Source organism: Bipolaris sorokiniana (assembly GCF_000338995.1).
Source record: "Bipolaris sorokiniana ND90Pr unplaced genomic scaffold COCSAscaffold_12, whole genome shotgun sequence".
NCBI classification, from domain to species: Eukaryota; Fungi; Ascomycota; class Dothideomycetes; order Pleosporales; family Pleosporaceae; genus Bipolaris; species Bipolaris sorokiniana.
This window is the reverse complement of record NW_006911906.1, coordinates 228,742-252,061: the sequence shown is the minus strand read 5'-3', so window position 1 is coordinate 252,061 and position 23,320 is coordinate 228,742. Positions and strand designations below refer to the sequence as shown.

The window sequence follows — 23,320 nt, the reverse complement described above, 5'->3', positions numbered from 1 at the left end:
TGTGTGTGTGTGTGTGTGTGTGTGTGTGTGTGTGTGTGTGTGTGTGTGTGTGTGTGTGTCTACATACACGCATGCAGTATATGCGTATGTATGTATCGAGATACATTCACATGTATGTGTCCATGTACATCCATCCATCCATCCACACGGTCTACGCGGAAAGGCCGGCCTTGGGTGGGCGGCCACTCTGATGCCATCATATCACGTCTGCAGGCTAACGCATGTCTCGTGAGCCATGCAAAAAGGGCGTCTGGTCAACGGCGGGCGGTTGGCTCATGGCTTCAAACAAGCTGTTGGTAGAAGAGGGGCAGCGCGATCATGCGACCTGCCTACGCCCATGTTGTTTGGCTACCTGGCTACCCAACCTTATCCGATACGTGACCACCCTCCCACCCTTTGCCCAACACTTGCCATGCCCCTCGCCATCGCACAACCTGCCGCCCGTGTCTGCCCTGCCCTGCCCTGCCCTGCCGCTGCCAACTGCCACCACTGCCTAGAAGCCTCTCTAGGCCTGCCTCGCCCTCCATCGGTGCCAAAAAGACAATGTCGGCGTGCACAGTAGTGTTTCAGGGCGTGAGCATTGCATAACATGGCAAAGGCTGCTATTCGGACAGGCTAGTTGCAGGCGGGTCCGCCTAGTGGACGTGCTGCCGCGAAGACCAATTTCGTTGCTGCCCCCCTGCACCATGACCCCTACCTAGCAACACCGCTCTTCACATTAAAGTTCTCCCACCCCATCACTGCTCGACGTTTTTCCTATCCTTCTTCCCTCCCTACACCGCTGTTCGCTCCCTTGCCTCAAGAGGTTCAAACTTGCTTGTCTGCCGCTGCACCTTGCGAGCCCGGAACTTTCCCTTTCTGTACTCCCTTTGTAATACACAAACTCCCCCCAAGCCCCTCTTCTTCGCCCAGATACCCCTTCACCCACACTTTTTTCTTCGCCCACGCATACCCCCACTCGCAACCATGTCTGCCCCCGTCGAAGCACCAAAGACCGTCGACCAGCCAGAGGTTGTCGGCACCACTGAGGCCGCCCCCGCCCCAGTCCTTGCCGCCGACAACACTGTCGCCCCCGTCGCAGAGCCCAAGACTGAGGAGGCACCCAAGGAGGAGCCCGTTACCGCCGCTGAGGAGACCAAGGCCGACGAGGCTGTCAAGGAAGAGCCAAAGGAGGACAAGGTTGTCGAGCCCATCTACGTCGGTGCTCTCGGCTACAAGGCACCTGGCCTGAAGAAGTGAGTGCTCATGTGCGCTCTCTGTTGACAAACATTGTGCTGACCACAACCGCAGCGCCTTCCGCTTTGCTAAGAAGTTCTTCTGGTTCGGCGAGGAGCCCGTCGCCGCTGAGAGCCTGGGCGAGTACCTCCGTGGCGAGAAGCCTGAGGTTGCCCACCCTACCGTTGCCTGGTCCAGCCAGACTGGAAAGGGTCTCCTTTTCTTCGTCAAGCACGCCGACAAGAAGGACCAGCCCGCTGGTGTTCTGAACTTGGTACGCTCCCGCCCAGAACGAATTCGCCGACGCACCGCGACTAACACGTGAACAGGCCTACGCGACTGACCTTGCCAAGGACGGTGCTCTTGCTTTCGCATTCAAGCTCTCCGGCCACAAGCACGCCTTTGAGGCTTCGACCACCGCCGAGCGTGACGGATGGTTCGTTGCCGTCGAGAAGGCCATCACCGAGGCCAAGGCCTCCAAGGACACCATCGAGTCCAGCGAGGGCTACAAAGAGGCAAAGGAGAAGATTGGTACGTATACGAGTCGTGCCTCGCATCCTTCGTGATATGAGGCCGCTAGTGGGCGATCTAGCCGTTCGACCTGCAGAACACTAACAACGCGCAGGCAAGCCCACCGCGCTAGCGGGCGCTACCGCCGCTCCCAAGAAGAGCATGGACGTTGCTCCCAAGCTCGCTGAGGGCGAGGCTTCTGAGCCCGCCGCCGCCCCGGCTCGCACTGGATCTTCCTCCAGCTCATCTTCTGATGATGCTAAGGCAAAGAAGGCCAAGAGCAAGTCTCGCTCTGTTTCTCGTGGCAAGCGTGCCAGCCTCCTCGGCGGACTCCTCGGAAAGAAGGACAAGGAGCCCAAGACTGAGAGCGAGGCCGTCAAGGAGGAGCCAGAGACCAAGGCTGACGAGCCCTCTGCCACTGCTCCTCACCTCGATGAGAGTAAGTTGAATTGAACACTATAACATGTAATTTTTGACTAACAATGTCTAGTCCCCACCACTGCTCCCGTCGACGCCAACGATGTTGTCAAGCCCGCCGAGACCACTGCTGAGCCCGTTGCCCCCGTAGCGGCTGTACCCACTGAGGAGGCTCCCAAGGCTGAGGAGCCCGCCGCCGCCGCTGCTGCCTCTGAGAAGCCCAAGCCCACCAAGCGTGCTTCCATCTTCGGCACCTTTGTCGAGAAGCTCAAGTCGCCCACCACTGAGAAGAGGGAGGCCGAGGCTGGTCTTGCTGCCACTCCTGTCAAGGAGAACGAGACCGTCGCTGAGCCAGCCAAGCCCGTCGAGGAGACCGCTCCCGTTGCTGCTCCTTCTGCCAACGAGGCTGCCGCTGCTGAGCTGAACAAGGACGAGGCCAAGCCCGTCGTTGCCACCAGCACCCCATCCAAGGAGAAGGAGCACTTCAGCTTCGGCAAGCTCTTTGGCAACAAGGACCGCGCTAAGTCGCCCGCCGCTCATGAGAAGCTCCCTGAGCCCAAGGCCGATGCCGCTCCTCAAATCGAGGATGCTTCAGCTCCCGCCCCTACCGAGGTTGCTGAGGCTACCCCGGCCACCACTGAGGCTAAGCCAGAGACCACTGAGGAGCCTAAGCAGGACAAGAGGAAGTCCTTCTTCGGTAACCTTGGTCGTTCGCTGAGCAAGGCCACTGGCAACAAGAGCCAGGCCAACAAGGAGAAGAAGGAGGCTGCCGCCGCCCCAACCCCAGTCGTTGAGGAGGAGACCGCCCCTGCTGCCGTTCCTGTCGTTGAGGAGAAGAAGGAGGATGAGGCTGCCGCTCCTGTTGCCCCCGTTGCAGAAATCCCCGCTGAGAACAGTGTGGGCGATGCTTCGAAAAGCGCCAACCCGACTGTCGCTACAACTGCGTAAGGTCTGGTGGGAAGATGTCAGCCTCTGCAACGACAGCCACGATGGAATGACGGAAAAGCAAAGACACCGTAAATCCCTTGTTTGACCGTACGGCCAACCCGATACCCATCCAAACGTGCTTTGTGTCTTTTACTAGATTCAAGGCGTAACGTTTGGACCAAACTTTCCTTGACTCTGTTCGACGTTTCCTTGCATCTGGACCAACTCCTCGTCACTCTTTCCGCGTGGATCACCATCTGTGTGGCATTGACATGTAGGAGGCGTCCATTTTTGGCTGTTCTTTGCTTCATGCCCACTGCTTGTTTAGACTGATACCACTGCACCTGTTTCTCTCCTTTTTGATACCATTGGCTGTTTTGGTCGCAACTTGTTTTATCGCGCAATACCCCGGATACCCTCTGCGTACCGCCTTGTTAGGTGTACACAAGCGGCCACTAGGGCACACATCGACGTAATAATCTCTAATACACTGTCGTTTGCTCTGAAATGCTTGGTTTTTGCTGTGATGCTTGGCCTAATGACGAAATGGTGGTGATGGGGCGGTACATGCTGGCAGGCTGTGCAGCGACGGATGACTGCGTTCGTCGATCGACAGTGCATCAAGAGTCTGAATGCAGACTGTCCGTGTACACGAGACCAATTTGACCGGCCTGGGCCGTTCCTTAGACATGCATATACGGCAAGCCTTCGATAGCCGGTCCAAGGTTGAGTCACGGGGCAAAGGGTACAGGGACTGTGGCATTGTCCAGCCTTGGTCCAAGGGATTGCGTCCATCGATCGATATCTCCATGCCGCCCCCGATACAGGAGTAGTCTCGCCACAGCCCCGGCCCTTCCAACTTCCCTACCCTCTCCATCCGAGAGCCAATATGCGCATGCAATTGTTGCAAGCACATCTATACACGCCAATCATATCGCTAGAACGATATCTCCAAACTTTCTGCTAGATGACCCGAATGACTGCCTGTTCAGGCAAAGATTGAGGGGTAGCAACGGGCACCTAATTTCAACATGGTACGAAAACCTTAGTCACCCAGCGAGTCGCGCAAAAAATACCAAGAAAGAATATCAAGTCTAAGACGAGAGTGTTTTTCCTTGTATCTAGGGCTGTTGCGCATCTCGTCAGACCGACGAAGCACCAGGTGCCGCGCGAGCGCATTCGTCGTCGTCGCGCCACAACATCACTGCACCCTCGACACAACGCAGTCCATCCACTTCGCCGCGCGCGTCGCATATCTCACACGGCAACCATGCGCTTCCTTCTTCCTCTTCCTCTCCGCCTCCAGTGCAAGCCATCGAGCGCCCCAACACCCCGCTGAAACCCATTCAGCCCTTCCAACGCTCCCGTCTTCCCAACACCCTCGCTGCCGCTGCCGCTGCCGCAACCACGAAGCCCAGCTCCCGCGTTAAACCGCTGACTGACCCCACGGCGCTCAAGTGGACGCGCGCGCGCCTGGAGAAAGAGCGTCAGGACTGGTGGGATACGCAGGTCACGGGGTCGCCTGAGATATGGGGCGCTATCCGTCTGGCTGCGCAGCACCTGCAGGCTGGTGAGCTACAAGAGGCGCAGACGATGCTCGATGTCACGGGGTGCACGTGTCCGACGGGGCTAGCATGGCGCGGGGTGTTTGATGCGACCGGCGTGCAGTACAAGGTTCCCGAGTGGGTGGTTGTCGAGCCTGAGGGAGTAGTTGAGGAGGATGAAGATGAGGAGGGGGTGGGTGCTGAGGTTGAGGAAGAAGAGGAGGATGAGGGCGACGAGGAAGTGGATGTGAGGGTAAGGACGAGCCATGATTCTAAGGATGTGACGATTCGGGTGCATAGGAAGGAGAGTGTTGCAAAGGTCATAGAGAAGATAAAGGATGAGGCCAAGGTATGTCTTCTTTACATCTGCATTGACATTTCATGTCATTTACCTCTCGGCTTTACACAAGACTTTCTGTCTTTCGACCAAACTAACCGAATCAATAGCTCGGCCCTTTTGCCAGAATCCGGCTCGCATATGGCGGGCGCGTGTATCACGAGCACGAGAGCTTGGAGGCCCATCCCCATTGGAACTTTGATAATCAGTTTGTTATATCCGGCTTTGTGTTTCTCTGAATCTACGGTAATGTAGGTGGGGAAGGGCGTATGTACTTGTGAGTAATTCCCGTGACGGAGACTAATTTATAATGTTTGTCAACTTGATTTGAAGATGGACCCAAAGCGAAGATGGAACTGAGATTTCTTATTCCCAACAGTACAACAAAATGCAACACTAGCATAGACCCCCTCATCAACTATAACTTCCCGCAGCCCAGCTTCCCCTACTCTCCCTCGGATCCCGTCCCTCCCACGAAATTGTAACCTCATTCGGACTTCCCTCCTTACCCTCAATATAATCATACTTTATTCTTCTCCACCTCAACGCGCGATGCTCCTTAATCTCCTCCCCACTCATATTCAATCCACTCTCCCCAATCTTCATCACCACCGGCCGCAACAACATAGCCATACTAAAATAACTATCATCCCTCACAATCGTGCGATTCGCAAACAGCACAAGCAAACACAGCGCCAGCAACTGAATGAAGCAGATGCCTCCTAGAATACTGAGCACATACGGCCAATCCACATCCAACTGCTGGCCCTGCGACGGCACCACCATCTGCTTCGTAAGATTATACTTGACGCCGTGATCATCAAACGCAGCGACAGCGCCGATTGTAAACCGCATGAGCATATCCTCGACATCTTTCGCTCCGACATTCAGCGCAGGCGACCACTTCGACCCCTGACTATACGACCGCGATTGCCGATCCATCCACGAATTCCAGGGTATCCCCGTCCACCCTATCGCGCCCGCCGCTATACGCGCGAAAGCGTCGTTGCCGTACACGGCGGCGCGGTCTTCGGCGGAATACGTAGTGATGTCTTTATCGGCGTGGGCCTGGTATATATCCAGCAACGTGCTGTTGCAGAGGAAGAAAGACGTCGTGTTTACTTTACCGCCTTTGTCCTGGAGGACGGTGAAGTTCGTGCAGCGGGGGCCGCAGGAGGCAGGGACCGAGGCGGTCCAGGTTATAGAGCCGCTGGCGGCTTCGGTGAGGTAGTATTGCGAGTAGGCTTCTTCGTTGGGCCGGCGCGCGTTGACGTACATGCCTTCGTTGCCGGCGTCGACGACGGTGCCGTTGCCGACTTCGAGTTGCTCGCAGGTGGCGTGGGCCGAGACGTTACGGGAGCTGCTGAGGTAGTTGGTGTAGGGATGCGCGGGGTCGCGGTTGAAGAAGCGGTAGTGGTACATGCCGTCTGCCTCGTAGATGGGGGTGCCGGGGAGGCCTGAGAGGTCGTATTGGATGTCGCTGAGGTGGAAGACGGGGTAGGCTATTGCTTCTGTGCCGAATGTCCATGCGGCTTCGAGAGAGGTTTCGTTGGCGAGGCTGTTGATGCCGTCTTCGCGGGGGCTCTCGTCGATGTGCCAGACGTTTAGGTTGGCGACACTGACGTTGCCAGGTACGAAGAGAGGAATGCCGGAGTTGTCCATGGGCCAGAACAGACTGAGCAGCGCGACGAGGATCTGAGAGCCGATGTTGATGGAGAGCCATACTAGACATGCGAGCCACATCCACTTTGTGCCGTCGTCGCGTACGTCCTTGAACAATCGGAATCGACGTAGCCACTTCTTGCCGCGAAGCCCAGGCATTGAGATGACCATGAGCTTGGCGACTCTGGCGAGCGAGCCAAAGTGGAGGATGAGGTCGAACACCTCGAGGCTGACATACCGCTGAGCGAGGAACGACCATCGGAAGAAGGAGGCGTAGTGTTTGAGCGAAGCCAGTAGGTTGAGACCTAGACAGAGAGAAAGGCCAATGGTGAGCGAGTTGAAGATTCGAACGTCGTTCTTAGACAGCACAACGGGATTGATGAAGCCCTCCCAACCTCGGAGGATAAGACACATTGCGGCGCTGAAGAAGAAGGTTATCAAGAGCCGCCCAGCGCCATTCCTCAAAAGGTTTCTTCGTGCTTCATTATGATCAAAGCGCTTCGCATGGTGGTGGTCATGACGCAGTTTCTTGTGTTGTATTCCGCCCTCCAAATCCAATGCTGAAGTGCTTATCTTGGCATATGCACCGTTTTTAGTCTCTATTATCTCTGGAGAAGTGACCGTGGGTGGTGAGTAGAGTGAGCTATCGATTTGCTGCATGGTGATATTTCCACTGTCGTAGCTCGTTGCGTCAGAGGATGCTATCAGTGGCACATCGTCGTCGTGTGCGTTGCTGATTGCGCGACTGCGTTCCATCTTGTCCTTCCAAGGGACCAATAAGTTTGCGTTTCGAGTTTTGAGTCTGACAGTCAATACTAAAATCTGTGTAGAGTTGCACTCCTAGCACATGTTAGAAGAAGCAAAAAGGATCAGGATCTCAGCGTATAGGGCTGACAGAAGGCTGCATACAAGTCTGATATGAATGGTCAACCAAATTAAGTTGTATGCATGAGGCTCGTATATGCGTGGATCAAGCGGAGAAATACAAACTGCAGCGTCGTTGAAGAGGGCTGCCCCAGATTATCGTAATGGTTCTGATTGGGAAGCAGAGCAACGGTTGCGATGAAGATAGTTCTTAAACAAAACATGCCGTCCTTATCGACTCTTCGTCCTGTCCCACTAGCCATCGCGCTCGGATGCCGGGGTCGGAATTGGGGGCTGAAAGATGGTATGGGTGCGCCTCCTCAGGCCACCCACAAGGCTCTCACGTTCGACCTAAACAAGCTGAAAAGTGCGTAGACCGTGACTGGAGGGCAAGCGTAAGGTTACCATGGTACACGCAAGCACTTGATGGGCAGATGGATATTTTTGTTCTTGTAGCTCTTGTCTTTGCAAGACTACACGATCAGTAGTACATCGACACAGCCCCCGTGCTCCGCCACCAGGTATCACAGAGTTACACTCCCATCACAATATCAAATGCTGTGAAGCATATACCAGAAGCAGAAAGCCGTGCAGCCAGGGATGCCATTGTTAGATTGTGCAATTTGGTAGCCGCGAGACGATTCGACAAAGTAGATCTTGCCGTCGTGCATTTGTACTGGCGCAGCCACGTTTAGGGATCGTGTGGGGGCGAAATAACCACTACATGCTTGACGCGACAACAGGAAATCGCATGGTTGCGAAGAGGGTCTTCGGAAGCTTGAGTCCGTTATAGTTGAGAATATGTAGAGGTGTGTCAGGAACACATTGGGGTCCGCATAATGATTATGAGTCGTGGTGGGAGGAAAGAGTATCAACGGAGTTGCCAGATGTGGGAGGTGGGAATCATGAATTTGGCATTTGTGTGCGTGTAAGCATCACCCAGGTGTGGGATAAAGGCATAGAAACGTTGGTTGTGGCGCATTGCATCTGTTTCAGAGCAGTTTTGAAATGGTGAACGTAGTTGATTATGCAGGAAACTTGAAGGATAGGCTGGCATGTGTGAACGATGTTACTAAAGTGGGTCCGCAACCCCACGGCGAACCGCACGTTTTCAGGTGTCCAAAAATCCTGCAACATAACTCAATACTATTAAGCATTCGCTAAATAATTTGGCACTATCCTGTATCCGATACACAGTGCTTGATCGGAAGGATTCCGTAGATGTATGTCAGCGGAAAAACCAAGCAATGTTATCGTCCGTGGCCGGATAGATCATCACTTCCCCACATATGTACCACAGGATGACAAATGTAATACGGAGACCAGACGTGCAGTCTAGTGCCTGATACCGATGAAAAAGATAACTGATTGGTATTTCAATTCCTCTTCCAATTCCATCATCCCCCATCCTTCACCATCGACCACTAGCAACCATGTCCTCACCAAAAGTCATCCTCTTCGACCTCCCCAGCAAACAAGGCACAGCATGGTCTCTGAACCCTTGGAAAAGTACGCACTCTTCTTCCCCCACTACAGAATCAAATTTCGAAATGTTAAACAATCGCCCTCACAGCCCGCATGATCCTCAACTACAAATCCATCCCCTACAAAACTGAATGGGTCGAATACCCCGACCTCGCCCCCAAATTCAAATCCCTAGGCATCCCTCCCAACCCAGAGGACGCCCCAGGCTACTTCACCGACTACAGCAGCCCAGCAATCCAGTATGAAGACGGCACATACCAAATGGATTCGTGGCCCATTGCGCACTCCCTTGAGAAGCAATATCCGAATCCTCCCCTTCACCTCGATGAGCCGGTCGTAGTCAAGATCCGAGATCTCATTAAGGAATTGATTATGCCGCTGATTCCCTTGGTGCTGACACAGGTACCTGATGTGCTGTTGAATGAACCCAGTGCAAAGTACTTCTTGGAGACGAGAGCGAAGATCTTTAAGAAGCCGCTGCCGCAGATGCGGGAGGAGGCTGATGTGGAGAAGTGCTGGGCAGAAGCCGCTGTGCTGGCGAAGGAGGTGGGGGATTTGCTGAGGGAGAAAGAGGGACCATTTTTTCTAGGGGAGACGGGTGAGTTACATACAGCTTTGTGTGAGAAACTGTGGGATGCTAACGCGGGGATGTAGTGTCGTATGCGGATTTTATTTTTGTGACTTTGTTGCAGATGTTTAAGCGGGTAGATGAAGGGGTGTTTGAGAGGTATTTAGCGCTTGATGAGACGTTTCCTAAGGTCTTTGAGGCGTGCAAACAGTGGATGGACAAGCAGGATTAGTTTTGGAATTGTGAAAATGAACAAGGACAATAAGGTTGGAAAAGTAGGATGTGGTTTGTCTATAAATCTATCATATCATATATGCTCTCCACGTACGAACAACGGTGTACTTGTCCTCTCCAAGATGTATACAATGTTGCATACCTTTGGCCTGTATGTCACAGAGCCGTCTTTCTCATCGACCTGTGCTTGAGATTCTACATCGTCGATTTCGCGCCGTTCGATCAAGTGCCACAAGTCAGCAGGACGCGGGAACATCATACCTTTGGGAACCACATCTGACGCAGCATCAAGGACATCAAAGCGGTCTTGCGAGTATGACAAGGCTATCCAGCGGGCTCCGGGTTTTGTCACGAGTGCCAAATTGACAGCCATGACAGCCAATGGGTGTATGGGTTCCTGGGATGCAGCTGAACTCAACTGCACGGGATCATGGGAACGGATTGCTACGGGATATGGCACTGGGACAGAGATATCGTCGCAACAAGCAATGGCGTCGGATGTCGACTTGTCGACTACAACAGAATACGAAGCACGCGAGCATGCACGCAGCAAAGACTTGTAGTCAAGGAGATCGACAAGGTCCCAACGCATACAAGGCGCATGAGTACCCTGGGTATTGCCTTTTTGCTGGCTCTGATACTGATATATTTCTTCTTCGCGGGCCTTGCCAATCTGTATGGCCACGTCAGAGTAGTCCAAGTTGTGGATCTGGCCCGGGCGGTCTACGTGGGAGCGCAAATGCAAAGAGAGCAATGATGTCCCACAGCCTATGTGCAGAATCTCGGGTTTACCCGCACGGCTGGAATCCAGAGCATCGACAAGGTAGGGATCCAGGGCATTGGGCTCCTCCAGCCAATCAAAGGGATCCATGTTGGACGTGAAGCGCTCGTCCCAGTAGGCTTGGGATCCAAACGAGGGTGGGGGATTGGAAGGCATTGGTAATAACCTGGAAGGAATTGGGGTCCGAACTATGTGTATTGCGTAGGTATGTCAGATATGTCATGTGCAAAGATGAAGCAAGGAAGAAGAGAAGAAGTACAGAGATGGGCCGGCCCGAGCTTTCTCCGCGCATCTGAAGATCTTTGGGATCCCCACGACCATGTGAACTCACCCACACACCCACACAACCCATGGCTACCCTCGAATCGATACCACGCTTCCTCCTCCCGCGGGGGTCTCTCCTCCTGCGAGTGCAGCCCCGCGCATTTACTCAACTCCCCGCTCCAGCCACCCACCGCCGCCATGCCTCGTCCATCTCACCAAAAGGCCTCTCCGAAGAGTTTCGAAGACGGCGAGAGGTACAGCAGGCCAGAGGCACGCCCGTGATACCCCAGCCCGACAAATACCGCCCGCCCTCGCACAGCAAACGTGCGCCTAACCGCCAATTGGAGAACAGAGTCTATGGAGCGCCCTTGTCCGAGGACGACCGCAAGCGCATGGCAAACAAAAAGTACCCCAACATGATGAGTCCCGAGGGCACCTTTTCGCACTGGTTTCTGCACAACCGCGCAATTCACCTGTGGATCACAATGGTGTGTTTTGCGTCATACAACTCTCTATACAACCCCCGCTGACCCCACTTCGCAGGGCATTCTCGTTTCCCTCGCAATAGCAGCATGGTACATGGATTTTATCTCCAAGACCAATTTCGGCCATTTGCTCCCTACGCGCAAGGACTTTATGCGTCACCCTATTGAGTCGTCGTCGCGCTTCGTGGAGGTCTACAAAATGCATATGGAGCACACGTCGCAGATGTATCAGCAGCAGCGGCTGAAGAAGGCGGAGGAGATCGAGAAGAGGAAGCAGTATAGGCTTGAAAGGCAGAAGGAGGCAGAGGAGAAGGGAGAGGAGTATGTCGAGGATCCGAGGTATTATGTGGGTGAGGATGGTATTCGCAGGAGGAGGGTTAAGAGGTGGTTTGGTATCTGGGAGTGAGGGCGGAGTTTGCCGTGTTTTCGGGCATCGTGAGGCTCGGTATCGGAGTAAAAAATGTTGAGGGAGCACTGCGCCACGGCGGTGGGTGGTGTTGGGCAGTCATAGCGGAAGATGGGCGTGAGTGGTGAAGTCGAATCGCAGACTGCATCGAGCAGGTCTGTTTCAAGAAGTGTACGTTACGACATGTAAGATATAGACTATTAAGCCTGTGCAGCAAACCACATCTGCACCTCTCCATTGAAAAACTCTACGCTTCGTCATCGTCATCCCCCCTCCAACCCTCCCACACCTCATCCCCAGGCGCCATTCCCTTCTCCACTCCCTCAACCCCACAAAGTTCATCCAACTCCCTTGGTACCCTCCAATTTCTCATACCCTCCACCCCCGTCGCAAAAACCATCATAAGCCCCGCCTCACTATGCCATCCAATATGGCAATGAAACGCCCACACTCCCGGATTATCTGCCACAAAACTGATAACCATCCACCCGTACGCCTCTACGCTCGCCGTATCCCTTCTTAGCGGATTCGTCATGTCGAAATTTTGCTCGTGGAGGGGAGAAGGAGGATACCCATGTCCTTGAGCTAGTACGAAGAATTTGTAGCCGTGGAGGTGGAAAGGGTGGGCTCCGTCGTCGAAGTTTTGGATTAGGAGGGTAATTGTTGATGTGGGGGAGGTGGTTTGGTATGTTAGTTGCTTTTCTGAGGATACTAAGGGTGAAAGGCCATCTTGTGGTGTTTCTGTGCTGTTGGTGGTGGTGGCGTAGGAGGAAAGCAGGGTTTGAAGAAGCGGCGCAGTGCTGTTTATTCGGAAGGAACTGTCGTTTAGATAGCCTCGGGTCAGGCGCCACTCACGGGTTTGGAATGAGGAGCGTAGGTAGAGCGTGTGGTCCGGGTCGATGGGGGGTGCCGCGATGGGGATGGTGGGGACGAGGAGGGAGGTGTTTAGGTCGCGGCATTCGACGTCAATTATCTCCGGCCAGTCTTTGCTTTCTGGTGCTGGAGCTTGGTCGTTGCCTATGTTAAGGGAGGGAGAGTAAGATAGCACGGCTCGGACTTCCTCTTGTAACTCGGGTTCTTCGTATGCGAAGCAGTGCGTAACCATCCTCGCTCTGATCCAATATTCTCCTTTGTTTCCTTGCTCTTGCTTCGGTGGAGTAAGAATGATGCTATACCGTTGTGCAGGACTAATGTTCAAGCGGTGAATTCCCATCGGTACAACATCCGCGCCATCGACTTCTGTAACAAACACCTCATGCTCATCAATCTGCAGCGCGAACTCTGCGAATGCACCAACGTTGATAACGCGAAGTCTCGTCCTAGTCTCCGGGGAGACATTAAACACCGCGTTACGCCGGTCCGTAGCATCGCATTCTCTGCCCGGCAAGTCATTGCACTTGCGTTTTCCGCGTCCATTGATAAGCGCAGCTTGCGGAACAGGCTCGTCGTTTTCGTTTCCAGGTGCCAGGTATCGCTGCAGCAAGACTGAAGAACTATCATAGTAGTGATCTGAAAGCATGACCACACGATCTTGGGTATACTCCATCTTTTGCAATGATTCCCCCTCGCTCCGCCCGTGGATTATCAGCGGACCAACTAGTCCATCCGATGCTTGCATACTGGCATGTGAGTGGTACCAATACGTCCCCGATTGGCCCGAGACGCGGAACCGATAGGTAAATGAATGGCCAGGCGCAATAGGGCATTGTGTTATGCCTACTGTGCCGTCCATCCAGTTTGTCTCGTTTTGATACAGGCCATGCCAGTGGATAGATGTTGCGTTGCTGGCGTGATTATAGATGTGCACAACGATTTCGTCGCCTTCATTGCATTCAATCAATGGGCCCGGGAAGGTGGCGTTGATGAGTGTCATAGGGCGGTAGACGCCGTCCGGGTTGAGCGTGTGGTCTGAGATTATCCATGTCTGTTCGCGTGTTGTGGGTGGTGCATTGAAGTCCCATATTGAAGAGAGGATATAATCTTCCTCTGGCCGTAGACTTGTTGTGTTGGGGACCGTGGGTGATGTCTGAGGCGAGGGTTTGCTTATCACAATTTTGTGTGTGAGGACAAGGAGTGTGCATGTTAGGAGAATGACAATGAAAATGATCTTGATCCAATGCCGCCGCCTTGCACCATATGGTGTATTTCTAGTTTTGCTCCTCCAGTCTTGTTCTTGCTCAACTTCTGAGAAATCATCGTTGTTCATGTCATCGTATTTAGAGTCGTGTAATAGGCCAATGTGCTCTTGCATCTCCCGCGGAGCCGTGTCGAACATGTCCTTCATGTGGAAACTCTGGCCGTAGCCCATAGTGAGTATCTTGCTAACTCTTCCTCTCCAATATCTCGGATAGGAAACGGTGCTGTTAACGTGTGATCCGACAACGTCTAGCGTCGCTAAGTCGAGTCGAAGCAAACCAATAACCAAGGATCAGTCCATCATGTTTCCCATGGTCCCTGGAACAAGAAACCAGAAATCCATGACTTCCCTCGCCACCCGTAAGAAATGCATAGGGATCGTCACTCACATGTCATTCAGGGCCCCTGACCAGCTCTCGTGCGCATGTCATGTTCTATCTTTTGTGTGCGTCCTGCAATACCCGCCAACTCCTCTAATCCAATCAGCCCCGCACGTTCAGATGCGGGATCCACATAAAGCTTGTCGACCTTCCTAAAAAGCTTGGCCTTGTGTATGCATGCGAGCTGCTTGCTCTAGCCATATGCCACGGGCGAATTATCGACATGTTGATTGGTTGTGACGATATTAGCACTACTGCAAGATGTATGCCAGTGTGCCGCTTGATGCAGTGTAACCAAAAAAATGGAAGAAAAAGACAGACGGCGTCCGAACTTTCTTGAGATGTTTGTTAGGATCCGAGGTTACTCTTGGTGGTATTTGTGAGTAAGTATAAGGGTCCATAAATACGAAGTAGCAATTTAAACCCTGACATACTTGACAGATCTACACTGTCGCCATGAGAACTCCGTTCATCCTCTCGCTGGCCCTTTTGGCAAACCTAAGCCCCGTTTCAGCCCAGACAACAGTCAAAGGCAAGGCATTCGACCGCATAGCTATAATATGGCTTGAAAATACAGACTACGATCTCGCAGCCGGCGACCCAAGCCTAGCATGGCTCGCGAAAAAGGGCATCAGTCTGACAAATTACTTCGCCGTCACACATCCCTCCATGCCCAACTACGCAGCCGCGATATCCGGTGACTACTACGGCATCAACCACGACAGCATGGTCGCCATTCCTTCCAACGTCTCCACGCTCGTTGATCTACTGGAGGCCAAAGGAATCAGTTGGGGCGAGTATCAGGAAGACATGCCATCTGTTGGCTTCCAAGGAAAATCTTATCAGAACCCTCAAACCGGAGCGAACATGTACGTGAGGAAACACAACCCAGCCGTTTTATATGATTCAGTGGCACAAAAGGCGGACCGGCTAGCCAAGACAAAGCCATTGACCATGTTCAAATCGGACCTGGAAAACAACAAATTACCGCAGTGGATGTTCATTACACCCAACATGACCAGCGATGGTGAGTCCTCCATACACACCCACGCCTTTTAGGCATCCGCCAGCAGCCATACTGACAAAAATCACAGGTCACGACTCCACCGTCACAGTCGCAGGAACCTGGACCCGAAAATTCCTCGAACCCCTACTAGCAAACAAAACCTTCATGAACAACACCCTCGTCCTCGTCACATTCGACGAAAACCACACCTACGGCAAGCAGAACCGCGTCGTGGGCATCTTACTCGGAGACGCCGTGCCCGCGAGCCTCGTCGGCACAAGCGACAACACGTATTACAACCACTACAGCGAGATTTCCACCGTGCAGGCAAACTGGGGTCTCGACACCCTGGGCCGCTGGGACGTAGGCGCAAACGTGTTCAAGTTTGTAGCTGCGAAGACGGGGGATGCGGTGCGAGCGTGGTCTGGCAAGGTGCCACTGAGTAACATGTATTTCAATGCTTCGTATGCGGGTAAGCTGAACAACAAGAATACGTCTGTGCCGTGGCCGGTACCGAATACGAATGCCGTGTATGCGGGGAGAAGCGTGTTGCCAGAGATTGCTGATGTATGGGGGAAGCAGGTTGATCGGTCTGCGTATACGACTGCGTTGGAGATTCCGGATGGGATGCACCCGGAGGCTGAGTTTAAATAGTGGGATATTTTTGTTGTATATACAGAGCCCGATGGTCCGTGGCCTTTTCCACCGCACCGCTGATATATTATACCGCCCATTGACTGCGAGCCGCAGCTTTGGTTTCCTCTTTACTCTTCACGTTCCTCCGCAGCACAGCACCCACAATCTGTATCCTACACACATCTGCATACGCGCCCTTTCCAATCTCCTCAGGCCACATATCCGGATGCAAGATTTTATACTCGGCAAGCTCCCCGTCTTCTACTTGTTTCAGCTTTTCCAGGAAAGCATCGTGTCCGGGGTCGGCAGTCGGTATCGCGACACCCGTGTATACGACAATGACTCCGTTCGAACTCAAAATTTTGATACCTTCTTCCACAATACGAATCGAGATGTCTAGACCGAACCCCGCACCACCATCTGCATAAATGGGCAAATCCTTGCCATCGACACTAGAAGCGATGTACGGCGGATTACTCACGATGAGATCAACTCCTCTTCCCTTCATCTCTTCAGGCAAAGAAGTATAAAGGTTTGATTCGGAAAAGGTGACTTCGACTCCTGCCAATTGCGCATTGACACCACCCAAGCTCAGTGCTTGGGGATTCAGATCCAGACCTAGTACTTTTGCCTGCGGGTACGTTCGTGCTATGTGGATCGCCCCTGCACCGGATCCGCAGCATACATCGATGGCCAAGCTTGGCGCTTGTGGGAGATACCGCGGCAGGGTCTGCAAGAACGAAATAAAGAGATATGTGTCTGGGCCGAAGAATACGGAGTTTGAGGAGGCTGGGAAGGAAGAGTGGATGTAGTAGAGCGAGGTGGTGTCAGGGTCGCGGTTCAGAGGGTCTTGTAGGTAGAAGTTTGACACGCGGATGGTGGAGCGGTACATTTTATTGTTGTCTTCGACAATAACTGAGGATTTGCATAGTTGTTCGAAAATTGCATCGGGTATCATGGATTTGAGTGTTTCTCTGGGAGCGCATTAATCTCGTTTGGAATGGGATTCTTCAAAGTGCTTAACAAAACTTACCTTGCGCATGATAAATTCCATCCAAAGAAATCCGATGCAGTCTGCGCATCTTTGGTCGAGACATTTGAGTGTCGTTTTTGCACTACTCTGCCCTGAGTTTCTGGTGAGGGGCATACAAAGACATAGTTTGATTTTGCCAAGTGTCGGGTGAGTGCCTGGAAAGCGGTCGATTCCGTCATAATCGGTAGAATAATGCAATTGTTATTCCGTGGAGGAATTTGCAACGCAACGTGGGCAGAGACGCGGCCGTGTTGTCTAGACCGAAGCGCGTGGTTAAAATGAATGGCATGCAGACAGGTACACTACGCCGCGGAGCGTAGGACTAGTCAATGTGACGTCGAGTTTTTATATTAGACTACAATGACGAGGTTTGCTTTTATCCTGCTCGCGCCTTGGCCTACGACAACGGAAAATCATTCTCGGAAAGGCGATGCCGTACAGAGTAAATGCGAATGGTGAGAATGCAAAGAGCCTCTGCTTTTTTGAGTGATACTCGCGCTAAACCGGTGCAAGGGTGCTAGTACGCGCAAAATGGGCAACGATGGTGGCAGAAATAGACATTTTGTGCATTGCGGGGTGCGTCCTGGCTAACCCCATGTCGTCTAGCTTATGATCGTATGGGTCCGCGATGATATTGACACGGCGGGTACCAGCTGAATTGTACACCGTCACCGTTGGCAGCATGATTTGCGCGGCGCATCTACCCACAGATGGATCCTCCGCCACATCTGGCCCGACTATGGAGAATAAATGTATAGCATTCCCCGGCGGCCAGCTTGAGGGTTCACTTGTACTTGTGAACATTACAAAACACAACACTGCCACGCCACAATGTATATTCTTCAAACAACCACAGCTGTTCTGATTGCATTCCTTGCGATTCTTGCATACAATGAAGTTAGGAATCGTTTGGTGAGAAACTGGCCTAGGAGAAAAGACTTGGAAACACCACACAGTCCTATAAGACCTGTTGCCAGCGATATCAAGCCATTCATTCCGGACCACAGTTTGAACAAGTCTCTTGATTCCGTTGAACCGGATGTCATCGATGAAGATCTAGCAAGATTCAAACAGCTCTACTACAAGCTACACAATCTGGAGTATTACCCCGAAATTATACCCGAGTGTCGCGAACTGCTTTTGGGCTTATTCTCTTCAACGATTGCCGACGCAATCAAGGAACCAGACAACACTATTCTATCTGTCGAGCGCTTTTCACCGGACAGTCTGAAAGGCTTTCTTGCAGCAAAAGATGTCGATGTCACTAACCGGTGGGAGGAGTACCTCGCTCGGCGGCGGGGTGGAGAGCCGCGTGAGATGTTCGGAGACAAAGAGGAGGCGAAATGGTGGCTAAAACAAGCTGCCCCTGTCAAATACGTGGATGGTGCCTGGCTTGGACACATTAACAAGATTAGCACACCGTTCAAGTACCGTCAGATTACCAAGAACGCTTGGCAGGTTATGTCTGAAGAACTGGGAGACGGGGATGTTGCAAAGAACCATGTCCATGTCTACCGGGAGTTGATGGAAGACATTGATGCCAGGCTACCTGAGGCCGATTCGCAAAATTTCATTCATCCCCGCCATGGATTGAACGAAGTGCGTTGCTGGAAAGCCGCCATGGCCCAACTCACAATATCCCTCTTCCCACACGACTTTCTGCCCGAGGTCCTGGGGTTTAACATGGCGTACGAGAGTCTACCTCTCCATCTACTGAAGACCGTCAAGGAACTCCGTGAACTACGCCTGAACCCGTATTATTTCGAACTCCACATATCCATTGATAATGCAGACTCGGGTCATGCCGCCATGGCCATGGCTGCAGTGTCAAACTACATAAACTTAGTAGCAGAAGACCAAGGCGAAGAAGCAGCTCACATTGCTTGGAAACGTGTTCAAGCTGGATACATTCTTGCCGAGGGCTTACCTACGACACCCGAGAGTCCATCACTCAAGTCAAAAGTCGAGGAACCGTTCCCCCGCACCGACACAGAAGCCCAAGTAGTTGCCATCTATGCAGCCAAAAGCTCCGTCGCCCACAAAATTCACTGTAACAGCCGACTTAAAATCGGCAGACGTTCCCTCGTAGATTGGCTAGAACCAAACGCCTTCAAAAACCCAACATGGCAGCGAGACTTCCTCCACGACCTCAGCAACTGCAAACCCTGGGTAATCAAAGGCCACAGCACCCAAAGTCGGCTCATCAAAGAACTGTCCTGGGAAGGCAAAATGTTCGGCAGCTTCACCGAAAACGAAGTAGGCATCGTCTCCGCCTGGATCAACGAGCTCGCTTCCCCACCAGCCGCAGTCGCAACTTCGGACCTCGATGCAGAAAAAAAAGCCTACTACTGGGACTTTACCGGCCAAATCTCCGAACCCGATGATAACAATGTCGACGTCGGCTTGCGTGCAGAGCGCCTGGACATTCTTACCCACTACCCGGTTTTTCGCCCGCAGGAGCATCTCACGGATCTTGCTGCGCGCCTATCGAGCGATCTTGCAATCGACTGCGTGCCGAAATTTGAATTTAGTAAATTGCATCTAGGCAGTCTGCTCCCGCTATGGTTCGTGTCGCCGGCGCTGCTAGAAGGCCTACCGGCCGTGCCTGTTCGCGCTGCGAGCACGTTTGGATCTGCTGTTGTTCGTATTCTGCGGGCTCAAGCTGGGTTCAGCGCTGAAGGGGTGGGCGTAGCGGGCATGGATGAGGTGCACCGAACCGATGATGGCGAGGCGGTTGGCATCGTGGAGCTTGGCTTGGAGTTGTGCCGTAATGCAGGCATCCAGCAGCCGTGTGATTTGCGCAAGGCAGTGTCGCTGGGCGAGCCCGAGTCAGCTGCTTTTGCGGAATGGATGATTGCGACGAGTATGCGGTGGCTCGTGCATCGGGATGCCCTTATTGGTATGACTTGGGCGTTTATGGAACTACACGAGGCCTGGGCCCAGTGCAAAGGAGAAGTCACGTTGTTATCTACCAGGAGCATCGCGATCTTGCAGGAGATTGCGATTAGAGAGAGGAAGAGTCTGCAAACATGTAGGAGCGAGATATACCAGCATAGTCAGCGTCGGGTGGATTTTCTCAAGGGAGTTGCAATTGGTCGGCAAGCTGTCGAGTCATGTTTTACACAAGAGGAAGAAGTCACTCAAAGGTAGTAGATGGAAATGGGGGGTTTGAAGATAAATTGAAGAATCAATTGATGCCTCACGCAATGCCAAAGAGCCAAACCTAGTGGCCCAAAATAATATATATACGAATTTCACCACAAACTGAGCTATATACAATCTCCCACACAAAAATTCATTTACAATGAAGGTACCTCGCCAGGAGTCGAGCAAAGGGCGCTCTACTTCTTGAGGGTAAGGAGACCGGGCCTGTAGGGGAGGCGGTCGTAGTCGCCGCCAGAGTTGGGGGCACGGCCCTGGTACAACAGCTGCAGGTTGCAAGGGTCGACGGTCATGGTCTCGTCGTTGGTGACCTTGACAAGGTCACCGTGGGAGATATCGTTGGTCCAGGTGGCACCGCTGTTGGCCTTGCCGGCGAAGGGGTTGCTCTCAGTGGCGGCGTTGGGGGTCCAGCTGCCGTTGAGGCTGGAGGCAGTGAAAGAGCGGAAGTAACGGCCGCCAGAACCCATAGCCTCAACGATCATGAGGTAACCGCCGCCCTTGACAGTGTAGACCTGAACAGCCTCGAAGAGGTTGTTGGTGGTGTCGCTCATGATGACGGTGGAAGCAGTGCCGAAGCTGCCAGGGAAGTTGCCCTTGGGCATGCTGGAACGGTAGATCTTGCCGTTGTCACCGGCAAAGAAGAGGTACATGTTGTTGGCGTCACCAATGACAGTCTGGTCAATAGCGCCAGTGCTGCTGCCGGTGATCTTGCCGGAGAAGAGAGTCTGGACGGCACCCCAGCTGTTGGGGTTGGTGGGGTCGCTGGAGGTCCTGTAGGAGAAGGTGGTAGGTCCCCACTGGTAGGCCATGACCCAGATGTTCTTGGGAGCGAAGCGGAAGAGGGTAGGGGCAACAGCAGTGAAGGAGGTGGCAACCTGGGAGGCAGAGGCCATCTCGTTGAAGCTACCGAAGGGGCTGAAAGCCATGGATCCGTACTTGGATCCAGTGTCGTGGTTGGTAGCATAGACAATGTGCTTGCCGTTGATGCTGGAGATGGTGAAATCCTTCAAGTTGGCCCATCCGGACTTGGGCTGGGCAAGAGCGCCGGAGGAGGTCCACTTGTAAGAGGTGGGAAGCTTGCAGCTCTGGGCCGAAGCAGTGGAAGCCAGAAGGGCGACGGCAGCAGCCGAGAGGCTAAGGTCGGGAACGAAACGCATGTTTGGTTTTTGGGGGGGATTGGTAGTTGGTTGGTTGAATGAATGAATGTGTTGCTGGTGAGCTGGATGACTATTAGAACGAGGGCGTGTATAAGATACTTATACCTTGAGCGATGCTGTCGGGCCTACGAATCAGAAGGCATGCCGTGTATCACGCCTTGCCCACATAGCACCTGAGGGTTGGCCGATTCGGGACTGGGCTCGGGAACACAGATCTCCTGAGCGTGGAAATTGATCATCCACATTATGCGTCTACTCTCGGTATGGCATATTGTTCCGTTGTTGTGGGTATATTAAATTACATGATGTTTCAAGGGAATTGACGCGACTGCACGGACGGCAATTCTCCGTAATGCGGGGAACGCACGGCAAAGGGCACGTAGGACTGCAGAAACAAGTGAGGCTGGGCGATTCCTTAATCTACTACTATATGCATGCTTAAATCCTAATGCAGGTATGTGCTGCACCCCATTCGCCTAACCCGTTAGCTTGGCGACTATGTTTTGACGTCGACATCAATTCATCTGGTCTTCTACCGGCCAACTACCAAGACTGTGCCAACATGCTGCCAACAGCCTGGGTAGGCCCTCTTGGGCCGAACAAAGAAACTTGCCCTGTCGCGCTGATTGCCAGGCCCCAATCTCGGCGCTATTGCTCCAAAAAGTCCCACCGGGTGTTTACCAGAATCCATGAGTGTTCCTATCGGATGCTAGTCCCCGCTAGAGCGAAACGTCAACACGCAATGAAACACCCGGTGGCCGGAATCTAGAAGCATGGGTGCCAGTGGCGCAAAAGTGCCACCAGTCGAAGGGCTGCCTTCGCTGCGCCCACAAGTCAAGACTTGGACTTAGCGGGTTTGAGGTTTGGCATTGCTTAATTGATGGCGCATGGACAGCTAGGGCGCGAGAAATTGTCCCTACACCTACGTCAACAGTGCCCTGCGCCTTAATCACGCAAACTGGAAGACGACGATTATCTTGCTACCGCAGGGAGCCGCAGCCCAGTCAGTCATCGGGACCGAACGCAAGCCGCCCAAAGGAGGCGCATCCGCAGTTACGATAACTAGTATAACTGACGCAAGACTATCCCGCCATAAGCAAGGGGACTTTGCCACTGGGCACACTCAACTCCACTAAACAACTTTCACTGTCAATGGCCAGGAAACACGTGGAAGGAGGGCTAGCTTCTAGATCGACTCGCGGAATTTGTTCGGCCGCACAGATTAAAAAGTAGCGGTAACCACAGCGCTTGGATTGTGCGCAGTAGCCTTGCCAAGGCGGCTTTGAGCGTTGCCAATGTAACTCGGCCCACCTACCAAGCCCATGTCTAAGGAGCGTGCTGGACAAAAGATGCTCAAAAATGCTACTTGCAAACCGGCTTCGTCTCCCAAGGGCGAATTCTTACCGCCCAACCAACATTAAACAGTACGTAAACAGTAACTTGGCCCATTGGGCCCCTGGTAAACAACAAGCCGGTATCAATCTTTCGCAATCCATCAAATCTTGAACTTTGAACCTTTTCCACGCCGCTTGGCACATCTCCACTATTGCACCGGCAGAAGACTACTTACAAATCTTCCGGAATTCGCCCGCCAATAGCCGTTCCTGCGAGGTGGGGGCAGTGGATTCTCTCTATCTGGGGTTTTCTCCACGTCGGCTTTTGAACATCGCAAAGCTAGTAAAGTAGGTGCTGGGCGCCCAGAATACGGGTGGGACCCCCGAACACTAAGAGAGCAGCTCCTAAGAGATAAAGATGAAAATCCTCTGTAGCAGTACAGTGCCCCATGGGGCAGTGTCGTGATAGGCTTAGGCGCATGCACTCCTGATTCCTTCTAGCTGCGTGATGATGCTAGATTGCCGGCATATGCGCTATCTGCACTGTACGTATATGAGTGATTATTTCCGACTGGAGGACTTAGTCCTTCCATTTGGTAATTGGTTCATTTTACCTGCTAGCCGCTTATGCGGTATCCGAATTGTGATCCTTTTTTTTTCTCCATAGCTTTTCCCCATTACAGATTGATCCGGCTAATACGGACGAACACAGCATCCGAAGTTCAATTGAAAACAACATGGACTGGGCAAGTTCTTGTTTCGATCATACTGACAAAT

General features: G+C 52.9%; 11 protein-coding genes across 11 annotated transcripts; 6 read left to right on the top strand and 5 right to left on the bottom strand.

Annotated features, from left to right (window-relative positions):
• The first annotated feature begins 834 nt into the window (after positions 1-834).
• Positions 835-3,276, top strand: COCSADRAFT_230498 (uncharacterized protein). The gene is made up of 5 exons (XM_007704544.1): positions 835-1,235; positions 1,291-1,489; positions 1,545-1,746; positions 1,841-2,164; positions 2,216-3,276. Exons 1-5 carry the CDS (start codon positions 967-969, stop codon positions 3,088-3,090), a joined length of 1,869 nt encoding a protein of 622 aa, XP_007702734.1. The 5' UTR covers positions 835-966; the 3' UTR covers positions 3,091-3,276.
• A 706-nt stretch (positions 3,277-3,982) lies between these two features.
• COCSADRAFT_230513 (uncharacterized protein) lies at positions 3,983-5,277 on the top strand. Its single transcript, XM_007704543.1, has 3 exons — positions 3,983-4,103; positions 4,195-4,962; positions 5,061-5,277. Exons 1-3 carry the CDS (start codon positions 4,101-4,103, stop codon positions 5,187-5,189), a joined length of 900 nt encoding a protein of 299 aa, XP_007702733.1. The 5' UTR covers positions 3,983-4,100; the 3' UTR covers positions 5,190-5,277.
• A 7-nt stretch (positions 5,278-5,284) lies between these two features.
• Positions 5,285-7,555, bottom strand: COCSADRAFT_230535 (uncharacterized protein). Its single transcript, XM_007704542.1, has 2 exons — positions 7,522-7,555; positions 5,285-7,452 (listed from the first exon to the last, which is right to left on the bottom strand). The coding sequence occupies exon 2, from the start codon at positions 7,366-7,368 to the stop codon at positions 5,365-5,367; it is 2,004 nt and encodes a 667-aa protein (XP_007702732.1). The 5' UTR covers positions 7,369-7,452; positions 7,522-7,555; the 3' UTR covers positions 5,285-5,364.
• A 1,176-nt stretch (positions 7,556-8,731) lies between these two features.
• COCSADRAFT_122910 (uncharacterized protein) lies at positions 8,732-9,931 on the top strand. Its single transcript, XM_007704541.1, has 3 exons — positions 8,732-8,985; positions 9,050-9,559; positions 9,616-9,931. The coding sequence occupies exons 1-3, from the start codon at positions 8,910-8,912 to the stop codon at positions 9,759-9,761; spliced, it is 732 nt and encodes a 243-aa protein (XP_007702731.1). The 5' UTR covers positions 8,732-8,909; the 3' UTR covers positions 9,762-9,931.
• Positions 9,906-10,766, bottom strand: COCSADRAFT_122909 (uncharacterized protein; the record flags this gene model as incomplete). Its single annotated transcript, XM_007704540.1, has 1 exon — positions 9,906-10,766. A coding segment is annotated over exon 1 (795 nt), but the record flags the coding sequence as incomplete, so codon positions are not given.
• A 105-nt stretch (positions 10,767-10,871) lies between these two features.
• COCSADRAFT_201797 (uncharacterized protein) lies at positions 10,872-11,969 on the top strand. Its single transcript, XM_007704539.1, has 2 exons — positions 10,872-11,296; positions 11,352-11,969. Exons 1-2 carry the CDS (start codon positions 10,895-10,897, stop codon positions 11,697-11,699), a joined length of 750 nt encoding a protein of 249 aa, XP_007702729.1. The 5' UTR covers positions 10,872-10,894; the 3' UTR covers positions 11,700-11,969.
• A 127-nt stretch (positions 11,970-12,096) lies between these two features.
• Positions 12,097-13,644, bottom strand: COCSADRAFT_53777 (uncharacterized protein; the record flags this gene model as incomplete). The annotated part of the gene is made up of 1 exon (XM_007704470.1): positions 12,097-13,644. A coding segment is annotated over one exon (1,548 nt), but the record flags the coding sequence as incomplete, so codon positions are not given.
• A 716-nt stretch (positions 13,645-14,360) lies between these two features.
• Positions 14,361-15,909, top strand: COCSADRAFT_230452 (uncharacterized protein). The gene is made up of 3 exons (XM_007704538.1): positions 14,361-14,598; positions 14,657-15,242; positions 15,310-15,909. The coding sequence occupies exons 2-3, from the start codon at positions 14,672-14,674 to the stop codon at positions 15,873-15,875; spliced, it is 1,137 nt and encodes a 378-aa protein (XP_007702728.1). The 5' UTR covers positions 14,361-14,598; positions 14,657-14,671; the 3' UTR covers positions 15,876-15,909.
• Positions 15,910-15,942: 33 nt separating this feature from the next.
• COCSADRAFT_173696 (uncharacterized protein) lies at positions 15,943-17,069 on the bottom strand (the record flags this gene model as incomplete). Its single annotated transcript, XM_007704537.1, has 2 exons — positions 15,943-16,831; positions 16,891-17,069. The coding sequence occupies 2 exons, from the start codon at positions 17,067-17,069 to the stop codon at positions 15,943-15,945; spliced, it is 1,068 nt and encodes a 355-aa protein (XP_007702727.1).
• Positions 17,070-17,721: 652 nt separating this feature from the next.
• Positions 17,722-20,040, top strand: COCSADRAFT_96304 (uncharacterized protein; the record flags this gene model as incomplete). The annotated part of the gene is made up of 1 exon (XM_007704536.1): positions 17,722-20,040. The coding sequence occupies one exon, from the start codon at positions 17,722-17,724 to the stop codon at positions 20,038-20,040; it is 2,319 nt and encodes a 772-aa protein (XP_007702726.1).
• A 5-nt stretch (positions 20,041-20,045) lies between these two features.
• Positions 20,046-21,357, bottom strand: COCSADRAFT_39081 (glycoside hydrolase family 62 protein). The gene has a single exon (XM_007704377.1). It carries the CDS (start codon positions 21,207-21,209, stop codon positions 20,232-20,234), a length of 978 nt encoding a protein of 325 aa, XP_007702567.1. The 5' UTR covers positions 21,210-21,357; the 3' UTR covers positions 20,046-20,231.
• Positions 21,358-23,320: the final 1,963 nt, after the last annotated feature.

Bases quoted from the DNA above. Each gene is read 5' to 3' on its own strand.
- COCSADRAFT_39081 (XM_007704377.1), bottom strand. From the start codon at position 21,209: ATGCGTTTCGTTCCCGACCTTAGCCTCTCGGCTGCTGCCGTCGCCCTT.
- COCSADRAFT_230452 (XM_007704538.1), top strand. From the start codon at position 14,672: ATGAGAACTCCGTTCATCCTCTCGCTGGCCCTTTTGGCAAACCTAAGC. The intron at 15,243-15,309 runs GTGAGTCCTCCA...CAAAAATCACAG, and splicing joins ACCCAACATGACCAGCGATG to GTCACGACTCCACCGTCACA.
- COCSADRAFT_201797 (XM_007704539.1), top strand. From the start codon at position 10,895: ATGGCTACCCTCGAATCGATACCACGCTTCCTCCTCCCGCGGGGGTCT. The intron at 11,297-11,351 runs GTGTGTTTTGCG...CCCACTTCGCAG, and splicing joins TTCACCTGTGGATCACAATG to GGCATTCTCGTTTCCCTCGC.
- COCSADRAFT_122910 (XM_007704541.1), top strand. From the start codon at position 8,910: ATGTCCTCACCAAAAGTCATCCTCTTCGACCTCCCCAGCAAACAAGGC. The intron at 8,986-9,049 runs GTACGCACTCTT...TCGCCCTCACAG, and splicing joins GTCTCTGAACCCTTGGAAAA to CCCGCATGATCCTCAACTAC. The intron at 9,560-9,615 runs GTGAGTTACATA...GCGGGGATGTAG, and splicing joins ATTTTTTCTAGGGGAGACGG to TGTCGTATGCGGATTTTATT.
- COCSADRAFT_230498 (XM_007704544.1), top strand. From the start codon at position 967: ATGTCTGCCCCCGTCGAAGCACCAAAGACCGTCGACCAGCCAGAGGTT. The intron at 1,747-1,840 runs GTACGTATACGA...AACAACGCGCAG, and splicing joins AGAGGCAAAGGAGAAGATTG to GCAAGCCCACCGCGCTAGCG. The intron at 2,165-2,215 runs GTAAGTTGAATT...AACAATGTCTAG, and splicing joins TGCTCCTCACCTCGATGAGA to TCCCCACCACTGCTCCCGTC.
- COCSADRAFT_230513 (XM_007704543.1), top strand. The intron at 4,963-5,060 runs GTATGTCTTCTT...CCGAATCAATAG, and splicing joins AGATAAAGGATGAGGCCAAG to CTCGGCCCTTTTGCCAGAAT.
- COCSADRAFT_230535 (XM_007704542.1), bottom strand. From the start codon at position 7,368: ATGGAACGCAGTCGCGCAATCAGCAACGCACACGACGACGATGTGCCA.